Raw genomic sequence first — 14057 nt, 5'->3', positions numbered from 1 at the left:
GTGGTGTGCCTGAAATTTTTGTTTGCCGCAGTTCCAAGTTCAGATACTGGTTCTGGGACACATAATCTCACAAGAGACAAAGCACATTTACTATTAGTCACTTTTATTTATTCATTTGTTTATTTTTTAAAATTTATTTTCTTAAACATAAAACTGTTAAAACAGCTGTCAAAGAGAGGGCATTAGTATCACAGCCAGTCAAGTCAGCTATGTGTTTCTGAATCCATCTTCATTTGTCTGCTCTCCTTGCATCAGTCCTATCCATAAATCTACCAGTTCAACATCTTTGAGCACTTGGCACTGCACAGCATTTGCCAGTCTGTTGTGTAGCATAAAATTGCCAGCTAATTGGGGCATCAATTGGGTAGAGTATACCGAATACATCAATTCATTATATCCTACAACAGTAAATTGCCAATTACACAAAAACTACACAAAATTAGATTTCAAATCATAGATTAATGTGATTGTCAAGAAGTTTAGGTGCCTTTGCTCACACTGTTGCACCTTTTATCTCAGTTTTCATCAAATATTCATTTCATTTAGGTGCAAAGCTTCACCAACATTATCCATGATTGATATCCAGATAGACATCGCAGCAAATTTTAATATTGGACCTTATAGTCCATTTCAAACAGTGGGTATACCACAGTTTTGTCAGTGTTACTAAACTCTGCGCAGTAGGGAACTGGAAACCTACTGATGTAAACAAGTTTATCCGTGGTGCTAATCTAATTCAGGATGTAAACAAAATGCTTAAGTGGTCAGGTAGGACCTAGTGCACAGGGCTACTGACAGGATTGGATCAGGGCCTACAAGCCAACAAAACAACCTATTGCACTGGAGAGGTCATTCATCCCAGTAGTATACAGTCAACATAACACTTTGAGACACAGAGTCTGAATCACAGGTCGTTTTTTTGTCACAGCAATTTTTTTTTTCCCATTTCAAAAGACAAACATCTCCCTCTCTGGAAAGACAGGTATGGACAATTACAATAAGCACTGAAAAAAAGAAACTAAAACATTTTTTTTTTGAGGAATTCTTTTTTTTTTTCCAATGGCAAAACATTCTCTGTACGAACATTATCTGAATCTCAACAAATGTTTCTGAGATACACAAATATATTACGTGTCCTTTTGTACTTCCTGTTTATTCCTCAACTCTATCACACAAGAGAATTGAGCTGGCCTTGCCAAGGCTTCACTATTAATATCCAGATGATCTTGAGGATGGCCAAGTTGAAGTGTCTTGTGATTGGTTGAGATGATACTCCACAGGGCAAACCATTGTCCAAGATGGCAATATTGTCTTTTTTTTTAGCTTTGAACATTATGCATTTTAGTTTCACTTTGCAGATCCTTCATTCTCCAGCTGTCCAGGTGCAGCCCTCTACGCTCAGAGGTGAAGTACAGAATCTGTTTTGTCTTTACAGTGACAAAGAGAGAATGAGACCCCGCTCCCACCCACCACGCACAAACCTGGAGCTGCTGCGGTCCTGATACGTGCGCAAGAGGAGACAGGAGGGGTGGGTTCGACTGATCAGGGATCAGTGGCAATCTGTCTCTCGATTGATCGGTGATCAGGAGCAGTGAGTGGGTCCAGCCCCTCCTCTCCCCTACACCCACCTCAGCCCCCAACCCATTCAGCCCATATCAGAGCAGCAGGACCTGTAGACAGAGGTGGCCCCCCCTGGCCCTCCACTGTCAGAGGATGATGCAGCAGCGGCACAGACGCTGACCGCCTCCATGTACAGAGGGAGGAGGTGTTACCGGGGCAAAGTAGGCATGAACCTTGATGTCTGGAAGGTGAGCCTATGAAGGACAGAGGAAGCTTAAATTTAAAATAGCAGAATCTAACTTAACTAACGGAGTATATATTTCCCAGTGACTTCCACTGACCCTGATGCGTTTGATGCCCGCCCTGGTGACTTGCTGACAGTCGTAGAGCTCAATGCGTTCCAGGCGGTGGCAGCTCTTCAGGTGCTCCAGCGTTACATCAGTGATGAGGGGGCAGTTGTCAAGCTCCACCACAGTGAGGCGCTCCTGGCCGCAGGTGCTGCTGCTCAGAGCTCTGATGCCATCGTCTGTGATCAGCTCGCAGTGGGACAGGGACTATTGGAGGGGGGGGACAGTTGGTTTAAAGATACACAAATGATTTGAAGTTGCATGTAGAATCTGAACAAACTGCAGGTGAAGACGTTTACCAGCGCTTGCAGACGAGGACAGTGGATAGAGAGCTGAACCAGGGTGTTGTCTGTCACCTGCACAGAGGATTAACGTGATGAAAGTGATGTTGAATCAGCCATTGTTGCAATGGTGCCTTCAGTCATCCTCTGCTGCCTCTAGATTGTGACGCACACCTCTTTCAGAACTCACACTCTCGTGTTTGAATTTTGTTTTTCAGTCAGCAAATGTATATTTGTTCCTATGCAACTGCTTTCCAATCTATCTCTCTGCTTTCCTACAATCCGGTCTTTTACAAAAAACAAACAGATAAAAGCACAGAATTATTCAAGATTCTACACAAACAAACAACATGATGCAATATTTGGAGTAAGCCACTAAATGTCTCACCAAAATACATTCTTCTAAGTCCATTTTTTCAAGCTCGTGGCAATTCTGTGAGGAGGAACAGAAATTATTCAAACACTACTGAGAGACATTGGAGTGAAACAAAAACTAAAGCTAAAAACGGGAAAATTAATCTCACCCTGGCCAAAACAGTGAACCCAGCATCTGTAACATGGGAGCATCGTGCAGCTTCAAGGATCCTGATAAACACACACACACACACACACACGTTTGGCATTGCACGAGACCTGAGATCCCGTCTTGGACCAACAGATTGTGATTTCTGGCATTTTCAGGTAGCTAAAATTATTTTCAATTGTACAAATACTGGTGTTGTTGCATCCTTAAAGAGTGTGTGTGTTTTCTCCCCTCACTTGAGTCTAGGGCAGTTAAGTCCCATTGCAGTGAGGGAGGCATCGGTGATGTTACTGCAGCCAGACACACAAAGGATCTGTAATTTGTGGCATCCTCGGCACAGACTGACCAGGCCTTCATCTGTTATTTGCTGGAGGCAAAAAAAACAAAACAACACAACGCAAAATCACAAACACATTTCTGATCCCTGATCATCTCCCTCCAAACCTTCCAAGTATTTTTCTTACTGTGCAAGACTGCATATTGATGGTGGTGAGTTCAGGGCAGTGTTTCTGTAGGTGTTTCAACGCTCCGTCATCCAGCTGGATTGAAATGAACAAACACCTTATTTGTGAAACACATCGTCCAATCGATCATTTATGGATATGACTGTGTCCGATCGATAAATGTGTGTGTCTTGGTGTGCATATGTACTGCCCTACCTGCGTGCAGCCCCTCAGGAACAGCGCTCGTAAACCATTGCAGCCCCTGGCAAGAGCCTCAACGCCATCACGCGTGATCTGGTCACACCATGAAAGGTTCAAGAGCTCCAGCATTCTGCAGCCGTCACTGAGACACACACACACACACACACACACACACACACACACACACATACACATTTCACAGTTAAGGTCAAAGACAGATGTGTAGGATGTGTAAACCAGATGGATGCATGTGTGACTTAACACCTGTGTACACTTATCACCTCCATCGGAGTGTTGAGTGTGTGTTAAAAGGAGCTGTTATATGAGTTCAAGTAGCTGAGCTAATAAATGTGTCCTGGTTGGTACCTGAGGGCCTTGAGGGAGTGGTTGCTGATGGACACGCAGGAGGTGAGATCCAGCTGTTTGAGTTTGGAGCAAAACTTGCTGAGGCTGACGCAGGTGCTGTCTGTGATCTTTGTGCAGCCATTCAGGTTCAACACTTCGATGTTTCTGCAGTTCTGAGCAAATGTCCTGGGAAGCAGTCAAACAGTAGGGGGGGGGGGTAACTCAGGAGTCGCTCCATTGAATAAATAAAGATGCTGCAAGATGCTCAGGAGCCAATTAACAGAGTCATCTGTGCAGGCCCCACGGGAGACTGTTGTTCTTCTTGTTTCTAGTTTCAGCTTGTACCTCTTTTTAAGTCTTACAGCAAAAGGTGGATAAATAAACAGATGCAACAGATTCATGTGAAAATAAAATCACACCCTCATTACATATGAGCATAATTATATGAACAAATAGCCAATGACTGTAAAAGTCGAAGCCGAGTCGCCAGAGACTCACTTCATGGAGGCGTCTCCCACACTCAGGCAGCCCCTGAGACTCAGCTGCCTCAGGAAGCCCCCACATCGCTTGGAAATGTTCTCCACCACCCGGCCCTGAAGGAGACAGAGGTAAATAGACAAAGAGGTGGATGGAGGATGAGGTCTGAGCCTACTGACCCAGCCTTGTGGCAGTTGATGCTGCTCAACAAACGCTAACATGCAGCGTATAGAGAGGCAGGCCCCTTCAAATATCCCTCACCTCTATGTCCGTCTGGAAGTTGAACAGGTCGATCTTCTGCCAGTTGCTGCCATCCAGGGCCAGAACGTTCCAGGCCTGAAAGGGTGACAGAGACAGACACGGGTCAGGAGGGTGAAGGAGGAATCTGTCATCATGCATAGAAGAAATAATATTTAATTTTTCTTTAATATTTCCCTTTTTAAAAAATTATAAACTGTATTCGTTGCAAGACATTCATTCACAGTTCACATGCCCGGCCTTGATTATTCACTTCTAGATCATTCATGAATGACTTCCAGCTGCAGTGATTTAACAAAGGCCCATTTACACATGACCAGCAGATGGCGCTACATCACACATATTTCCAGGGGATTTTTTTTTTTTTTTTTTTTTTTTTTTTACTTGCACCATATCACACTTCTCCACTGCATCAATCGTTTCAAAACGAGAAGTGTCTAAATCCACAGTGGGTGGTTCGGAAATGAAGAAAGTGAAATGTTTACCTTTGATACTTGTGCACACCTACAGAGAGTAACCACATCCAGATAGGAGAATATTCTAGAAAATGAGACAAAAAAAAGAAAAGGCAAGAATTTAAGTTTGATTATGTTTTGGCATCTGTGTGATTTACTGCATGTTTTTTTATATTAGTGATGAGCAACATTAACAACAAAATATTTCCAGTGTTGGCTTGGTGGCGCCGCAGACAGCAGTGTGGGTCACTGTGGGTCGGTCAGCAGCAGCCGGCTACTGGGTCAGCTCAATCCATTAATCTGCCAATGAGTAATCTCCGGCACTCAGACAGGAGAGACTACAGACAGCATGGGACAGACAAACAGGCATACCGCACATGTTTTATATATCTATAAACAAGTAAATTCCATCTGGTTGCCTTTGAGGCCAATCAACAGAATATCTGAGATCATCAGAGAACTGTCACGATGCCAGCGCTCTGAGTTCATCAGGGGCCCGAACGTTTCTTTTTAATCCACAGGGACAGGAGCTGGCCATTGTTTCTTACACACAGAGGCAGACAAAGGCAGTGTGTTTTTGTGTGTGAGAGAGAGAGTGTGTGTGTGTTTGTGTGTGTTTGGACAGGGCATGCTGGGACATGTCCTTATAATCTATAACAGGATCTTGCACACGCATGCAATCAACAGACCTACACAAAAAGTCCAACCCTGCATGTGCACTCAAACACATCATACACACAGACACACACACACAAGAGGACCTTGGAGTGATTCCCGATGCCACCAGAGATGTTGACCAATCAAGCAGCGGCTCATCGATCTCCCCCCCCCGACAAAATAACTGGCTAATGGCTGTGACGCTGATTATTGAGCGACTGTCTGCTTTAATCAAACACAACCTGACTTTCAATTATCTGTGAGACAGCGACCAGAGACTGACCACACAGGGATCTGTGTTCATCACACTCGCAAGGAAGCAATCGGTCAATCTGAGATCGGATTTTCAGATCTGGGGAATCATCGTCATGTTTCGACTGAAGTCAGACAAGGGACGTGTCACAGCTGTGTGGCTGACACAGCCTTGTATGAGCGCATTTTCCATTAAACTTGGCACAAGAAACTCTCAATGCTTCCACTGAAGACCAGCACAGAAAACATTTTTTGTCATCCTTTAAATGTAGCATCACATCTTGCCTGGCAGTGCCTCGTGATACCTAATCGGATTTTAATGGAGCGTAGTTCCATATTTTGACAAAATGCACACCTGGCCCTTCAAGCATGGTTAGATAAGACGGAGTCAAGCCTCCACTGTCAGCCTAGGACCAGTTGTCATAGTAACTACAGCTAGACATGAATTTCGGCAGTGATAGGGAGGGTGCTGAGTCAGCGCTTCCGGGTAGAAACCGCTCTGAACTCTCTCCGAAACTCATCTGTCAGACGAGTTTTTTGTCACGGCAACGTTTTCACAGTTTCACCGGCTATAAGTAACACCTGCACGCAAACACACAACAAGTCACAGTGATACATTAAAACATCAACAACGATGCTAATGAGAATACAAAGAAATAGAATCTTTCCTGATTTGGAAAAGAACACCCTGAGAACATTTAGTCCAAGCAACGATCCAAAAATTAGTCAGGGGTTATTTAGATATTCATTCATTTATTTTCCACACAGCCGACTCTGCTTTTGCGGGTCATGGGGGGTTGCTGGAGTCTCTCAGTGGAGACGATCTGGACACGTTGCCAGCGTGTGGCGGTATTTTGATATTCAAACAGTAAAATAAGTCATGTTTCAAGCAAAGGCATCAATTATCTATTGTGTACTGTATCTCAAAATCAATTTATTTTTTCATATCTTGTCCATATCTTTGAATTTAATTTTTCTTGAATTTAAGATTTTTCTCAGTCATATTATTGAGAAAAGGCAAAACTACATTTTGAGTCATACATAAAATCAACAGAATCTGCAGATGTAATAAAATATAAAGTTTTACCCATTTAAGTATACATTTAAGTGGAAATAGGGTTAGGGTTGCTTTATACCTACGCATAATGTCCCTCACTGCTTACTATAGTGACAGAGTTTAACAAAATTAGAGATCTAAAAAAAAAAAAAAAAAATTTCCACAGTTTCACAACAAGATTTGCTGCTACAACAATGAGTCTTTTACATGGATGATGTTGTGTAAGTCTCTCAACATGCCACATGTGACAGTAGGTCACGAGCACGGCTACACTGGATGACTGAATACGTGCGATTCTGTCCACCTGTGAAAACGGTGCTGGTGGGAGTGGGTGTTCTGGTCGCTTCACAGCTGGAGCAGCAGAAGTGTGCAGCGCTGAGGAGTTCCCCCAACAGCTAAGAAAAGCTATTTATAGCACACATGCACAAACACACGGTTTGCATAGGGCCAGGAGCCTTTTGCGCTGACACACACACACACACACACTTGCACGCACACACACACACTAGACCCACATATAAATCAGCGTGAAGGATGAGCATGTCCTGCAATGTCAGATTTATGTGGGACAAAATATTGGTCTGTAGGTCAAAGAAGCTGATTTCAGGCAAAACACACACAAACCCACACACAGGACACACACAGCTGGTGACAAAACAAACAAACACTCATTAAACCACACACACACAAACACTGTTCAAGGATAGTTCAGCTAATGAGTTACCCTGACCTAAGCCCTCGTCCCAGGGTACGCAGTGTTATGATTTGTGTGAGGGTGTGTGAAGGAGGGAGGTTTAATGTCATGAATCTTACCGAAGAAGCAGCTCTTTGGGGAGCTTCTTATTGATGGGGGCTTCATCGCTGTTGGAGAACACCTGCCGAGACACAGAACAAAGAAATTGCAGATTTAAACCAGATTTGTTTGCTATGTTAAACTCAACATGTGCCTAAAGGGTACGTTTACAGCTTTTAGTGTATTGTCCATTTTTAAATAATCCACATGTGTGCATTATAAGCCCCATTTTAAATGATTGTAATGACTTCTGGTCATGCTGACTGTAAGAAGTTCATGTGAGGATGAATAAAATCTAAGCAATTGTGTAAAAAAAAAAAGAAAAAAGTTCAGCTAAAGCTTGATTAGCATGAGATTTCATTCGGTTTCAGATCATTACAATTTACGAGACATGTCCTTTTTTTTTTTTTAACAATCAGATCCGTGGTGAAAAATCATCATTGGAAAGACAAAAGGGAAGATTTGGTATTAAAAAAAAGACTTTGAAGTTTTGTCAAGCCCCGCCTTTCTCACTGTAGGACGTTATCTAGTTTTTCACAGGTACCATGAAATAATATTCTGCTGATGCTGACATCATAGATTCAACCAAAAGGCTAAAAAAACATCAACTATCATGAAAATGCAGACCCTTGCTGGTCTCATACGTCATCAAAATTCATCTCTCGCCCTTTTCCCCATGAATAACATCAGTGTATGATTCAGTGCGTGGCTGGTCAGTCGGCGTGTGACTACGCAGTGCTACCCACTACTACTTTCATTTATGCACAACACACGATGAGAGTCATCAGCTGCAAAAACAACACCATGTCCATGTGTGCTTGAAAATTTAACACACATGTTGCTAATGATAAAGAAGAATTAGCATCCAGGAGCTTCAGGTTTCCCCATTGATAGTAAGCTACATTAATCCCAGTCTTCCATTAACCACTCATTGTGTGTGTTCATGTGTGGTTTTGGCTATCAGATAGATGCAGAATGTATGTTTTAAAATAGATTTTTACAAAGGGTATTATTACTCTCATAATCCACGTAAAACAAATCCAATCACTCAAATTAATTTGTCCTCCCTCACTTGCGTTAAAAAAAAGAAGACAAGAGGAACGATTCCATTCAATGTACGTAGATGCTTGTGAGTGTGTGACTCAAATGAAGGTGAAGCGATGCTTTAATCAGAACACAACCTTGTAGGTTCTGTCAAACACGATGGCAATAAACAAGACAAGTATCTTTGGCTTTCCATGTTCCCTCCTTACAAGCTTATAATTCCGTTAGCCTGGTCAGCTTGTTGGCATACTTATCGCAATTAGTCTAGTCGCTGGATGTCTGGCCATCTGCTGAGTGGGACACATACACACACATATACACACACACGCACTTAGAAGCTTGCAGGTAATTTGTGATAGACCTCTGTGTGGGAAGAACAGAGGCAGAAAATTCTAGATCAGGTGGGCTGCATTCAGCCATGAATTTAAATGATGGCAAACACCCACATTCGCAGTGCCTCTGCAGACACGCATCCTGCCAGCGATACACTTGTATCCTCAAAGACTCAGAAACTGTATCTAATGAGGGGGACTCCCTGCTGTGTCAGGCAAACTCCAAACACCCAAAAATGAAAAAAAAACACATGAGGGAGAGAGAGGTTTTAGAGCCAGCAGGGTCCATGACAGATGCAAGCTCCGTGAAAGAGAAAGCAATAAAAGAGAAGGGAATAAAAAAAGAGGAGGAGAGAGCGAGAGGGAGCATCATCGGGGAGAAGGAGGAAGCAGAAGCAAAAAATTTTTTAAAAAAAGAAAAAAAGAGAAGAAATGGTGCAACAGGAAAAAAAAAAGTACAAAACGTCATTATTGAAATGCAAAGGCGGTAGGTGAGGAAGTGAAGGTCAACCGATAGGAATTGAGGAAGTTGGTCAAACTAATTATTAACTAAGGTGGTTTGATGGTCAGGTAACAACAGGGATTCAAAACAGATGCCAGCTCATCTCTAAGCGTACTCACTAAAGGTTAACAGACATGACGGAATGAAGCGCCGCCATCATTCGATCTGCAGTTTCAGTTATATTTAGAAAGATGTCAATTGAATGAAGCTAAAGGAAATTGACCTTAATTGTAAAATAGTGCCCATGCTTAAAGGCAGAGGGAGAAATTGACCTGTCAGCAAGAGAAAAAATTAACTCTGTGTCTCTAAACAGCCAGAGGTGGTTTGGGATTGGGGATTAAATTTTGAATCAATTCCAAATCATTTCTGCAATCCATCCCTGACCTCTGACCTTCCTTTCAACAAACATAATCGAGATAAAACCTGGAGGACAGTCGTTTCAGTTACATTATTTTCCGCACTATAAGGCGCACCTAAAAGCCTTTCATTTTCACAAAAAGCGGCAGTGCGCCTTATAATCTAGTGCACCTTATCTATGAAAACAGTTTTAAAGTAGGCCCTGTCATCGCCATCATTATTTGCAGGTATGATACCATGACAGTGAGGTTCAATCCATCCGGTACTTGTTCTTCGCTCAACTCATCACCTCAGCGATCACGGTGCCTCGATCCCTGTGCCAGCAGAGCTGCACTCCCAAGCAGGGAGTTCCTCTCTGCAGTCATACTCCGGTTCCTAGACAGTGTGCGACAGGGTGCATAGACACATCCAGCTCCTGACCCAGAACGGCTTAAGTTCAGGGATCCTTTGTAACACGAGAAGAACGATGAGATATTAGATCTGGGTCATACGATGTGCAACTCCCCGCCTGTGATTCTGTGACTAAATGCGGCTGCTGTCAGGAGCATCAACCAGCTGCTAAGTCGGACGCTACTCTTAACAGATTGCCCACCCACCCCCCACCCCACCCCCACCCCTTGCTACACACTTGGTTTTCGTGCACCTTTAAGAAGCTTACAGCAGTTGAGAAATCCACCGATGTGGCGACATAGATCAGCGCCGGGCCGTTCAGACACATTGAGATAAACAGAATGTGAAAACTACTACTGATAAGATCAGAGCAGCCGAACACATGACTGAGAAAGTCAAGATTCATCTAGTCAAGCTGGTGAGAATCTCAATAATGCGTGACTAATATTACAGGAGAACAATAATCGAACACAGTTCAGGAGAAGTATGGCTGTACTCCAGCTTCAAAGCCAACCGCACACGGGCATGGAATGCAACGATTGTTATGCTGTTTCTGCAGAATGATGGATCCAAACAGGAACTTCTGGGTCTAGTAGATCGTGTGATGACTAGAATACCCCATCATGACCCATGGCGGCATCTCCGTGATGCTCTGGGGTCATTTTACGCCCTTTAACACCAGAACCCAGCGACGTAAGACGGATTCCATCAAGTGTCAGGAAATCCATCAAGAAAGCATCTTCCTAGCCTGGCCGTCATTAGACAATCCTACAGGACAACCTCAGAGTACACCAAGAGTAAAGTTTCCCGTTTACCCAATTTTGAATCTGACTAAACAAGATCTCTGCTGGGATTCGAGGAAGGTTTCTACAACATGTGAACCATGAAAAGGACAGAACTGGAGGCCTATGGGTTACGATTCCTCAGCAGCGCTGCCAGAAGCAGGTGCCTTTGCAGCAGGTCACTTGAGGATGCTCCACAAAGCAGAGGAGACGCCTGTCGTCGAGTCTCCAATCACTCTGAGACTGCAGCAGTCACTGATAGCAGCATGAAGGGGAAGATCTAGGAAAACCCTTTGCAGATTAAAGCAAAAACATTAACGGAGGTGGAATCATTTGGACACATATGGAACTGATTGTGGAACACAAAGCCAGGATGTGATCTGGCAGTGGTAAAAAAAAAGCAGCCGAACCTTCCTGCGACACCTGCCCGTCCACAGGTACCACAAAGTCAGCTCCAACATTCATCTGCGCTTTGGTTCTGCTTGTTTTTACGCACCATCCGCAGCAACCCAGCCACCCCTCCCCAATCCTGACAGCCTGTAACCTCGGGCGACAGATCCACGCAGACTCGGCCCTGATATGATGTGGATCCTCAGCCACAGCCCTCCTTGTCCCGCAGTCCTGAGCCCCGTGTCGCGGCTTGTCTATTGGTGCGCCAGGACAATAACAGGATTTCGGATTACCCTTGACCAACGAAACGCCTCAGCTCCCGACTGCATGTTATATTAGACACACACACACACACACACACACACACACACACACACACACACACGTACACACACACACACACACACACACACACACTCCGCTTATACAAGACTCCCACGTCTACTATAGGAACGAACTGTTAAACCAGTGGCGCGCCTGTCATACCTCGAACCGGCCTTTGGTGATCCCGTTCATGTCTGCGGCTGCACGTCCCCGCACCGAACCGCACGCTCCGGTCGAGCCGTTCCTGTTTTTGTCGCCGTTTTATTTTTGGTCGGTCGGGAGTGTAGGAGCTGAGCTGGAGCTGGGCATTCACACCCTCCTCCTTCTCCTCCTTCTCCTCCTGCTCCTCCCCTGACCCGGCCGTCAGCGAGGCTCCTGTCTCCCGGTCAGCGAGGCGGTGGCGTCGGTGCGCGGCGGCCTGCGGCTCGTTGTCTCGGCTCCCCCAGCCCGTCTCATCACAGGGCTACCAAAATAACAATAATAACATGGACGGTCTGTCAAGTGACTTCACTTCCGCCTCTCCCTTCATCGCGTCAGCTGCTCCCCAAATCTTGCCGGACTGCTCCAAAGCGCGCATGTGACGCGCCGCGTTAACGCGCGCTCCCGTCCCACGCAGGACAGCGACACGCGTCGAACACACGTACGGAGACCGAGGATGGACGTTTTCTCCCCCCCCTCCCCACCTTCTCTGGCGTTGTGTTTACTTGCGGATAAGGGGGAGGGGTTTGCGTGACGTCATTGCTGCGGGAAAAGCACGCGTGGTCGATTTGTTTTGATTGTGAGGTCTTGCGGATTATTTGGAACGGGGGTGGGGGGGGGGGTGGGGGGGGATGATGATAACACGATGTCCCGGTTTGACCGACTGTTGCCGTGACGATCACGTGAACATCAGCAACCGGGACGTGCACACACGCAAAGCTGCGGTGTGTGTGAGTGATGGACGGAGGCGTGTGTGTCTGTGAATGCTGGATCTAGTATCCAAGAGTTTAACTGCAGTAGAGATGTGTAACACAGTCACATACAGGCTTCAATCTTCGGACGCACACCTAGAATAATCTGGACTCACCTCTCTGATATGTTTTTATTCTCCAAAAATACCAATTTTATTATAGCTGCATATTTTGATTATATAGCGAGAGGCTTCAATTGTTTTAAGCTCATAATCGGAAAAAACTAAAAATCACAAAGAGGCCCATTTTTTGACATCCTTATGATTTATTTTAATAATAAAGCATAATGGTTATATTTGTTTTATTAAAACAATAAATTATCAGATTATAGCATGAAAGGACATATTTGGACATCAATTAAAATTTTAATTAAGGTTTTTGGTTATAACAGGAAAATGCAATAACAAAAAAAAACCTACACGTTATAATAATGATATTTTATTGTTTGTAACATGATGCAGATTATTATTATTTTATTTTCTGGAGTGATAGAAATAAACTCCATTATTAAATTCCGTTAATGTAAAAAGAGCAAACCAAAAAAGTAAGAATAATCCAATAGCTGTAAAAGCTGATTTCAAATGAAGTATTATCAGCTTTCTGTATATCATTGTATGTAGAAACACGGTCAATGCTAAAGCACTTAAATATTTATTCCCCACTAGTGGGTTTTGCACACAGGGCTGCAGACAGACGGGGGAGTGAGTTACACATCCAACAGGAAATATCTTCACTGCTGTCATTCTGGACCTCCACCGCTAGAGGGCGCTCTGACGTAACCAGCCTGATGCGAGTGGATTCTGAACAGTCAGAACTACAGGGTGACCAACCAGACATGCAAAAAGTCATTATTACCAATTCATATATTAAAAGTTTTTCAATATATCTTTACTGCATGGGTAGGTTGTAGTAAATACTGAAGGTGTTAAAAATGATGGCTAAAAACTGTTGATGGAAGATTTCATTTATAATACGTACTATTTTCTGCACCTCAAACTCTCTCCTTCATGGTAGGACGTTCTTGTCCCCAGTAACTCTTTAATGACAGATATTAAAAGTATAACTTACTGACTTATCTTCAGATGTGCTCATTTAATTACGCTGTTGTTGTGTATGGTGACTCTATGGGGTAATCTTGCAGTGCATTTAAATAACAGACATCCACCTGTGCCTTTTCTTTAATTATTCATTTTAAGTGCATCAAAACGTGTTGGGCTGAATGCAAACCCCAGCAGCCTGTAATCCTAAACTTAGATAAAATAAGAACCATGTGATGGATAGAGATCGTCAGGGACTGGAAGCAGAGACTGCTGCATGCTGCCGATCTATTACTAAAG

General features: G+C 43.9%; 1 protein-coding gene across 2 annotated transcripts; it reads right to left on the bottom strand.

Moving 5' to 3' along the window:
* Positions 1 to 82: 82 nt before the first annotated feature.
* Positions 83 to 12437, bottom strand: fbxl2 (F-box and leucine-rich repeat protein 2). Of its 2 annotated transcripts, none has more exons than XM_068333574.1 (14): positions 11933 to 12437; positions 7670 to 7731; positions 4921 to 4975; positions 4439 to 4513; positions 4199 to 4293; positions 3722 to 3886; positions 3371 to 3497; positions 3176 to 3250; positions 2948 to 3078; positions 2713 to 2773; positions 2577 to 2621; positions 2207 to 2263; positions 1902 to 2114; positions 83 to 1814 (listed from the first exon to the last, which is right to left on the bottom strand). In XM_068333574.1, the coding sequence occupies exons 1-14, from the start codon at positions 11960 to 11962 to the stop codon at positions 1707 to 1709; spliced, it is 1299 nt and encodes a 432-aa protein (XP_068189675.1). In that variant the 5' UTR covers positions 11963 to 12437; the 3' UTR covers positions 83 to 1706. The 2 variants fall into 2 exon arrangements, with proteins under 2 accessions (XP_068189675.1, XP_068189674.1); XM_068333573.1 differs by lacking the exon at positions 11933 to 12437 and adding an exon at positions 11467 to 11671.
* Between the last annotated feature and the right edge of the window lie 1620 nt (positions 12438 to 14057).

This window comes from Antennarius striatus, chromosome 14 (genome assembly GCF_040054535.1).
Source record: "Antennarius striatus isolate MH-2024 chromosome 14, ASM4005453v1, whole genome shotgun sequence".
Classification (NCBI taxonomy): domain Eukaryota; kingdom Metazoa; phylum Chordata; class Actinopteri; order Lophiiformes; family Antennariidae; genus Antennarius; species Antennarius striatus.
Note: the sequence above shows the minus strand (reverse complement) of the source record. Positions and strands in the feature narration are given on the sequence as shown.

What these genes read in the sequence shown, in the direction of transcription:
- fbxl2 (XM_068333573.1), bottom strand. Translation starts at nt 11,517, where the DNA reads ATGTTGGAGCTGACTTTGTGGTACCTGTGGACGGGCAGGTGTCGCAGG. An exon ending in CTTAACTGCCCTAGACTCAA is followed by an intron (nt 2,774 to 2,947) that starts GTGAGGGGAGAA and finishes TGTGTTTATCAG; the next exon opens with GATCCTTGAAGCTGCACGAT. An exon ending in GTCCTCGTCTGCAAGCGCTG is followed by an intron (nt 2,115 to 2,206) that starts GTAAACGTCTTC and finishes CCCCTCCAATAG; the next exon opens with TCCCTGTCCCACTGCGAGCT.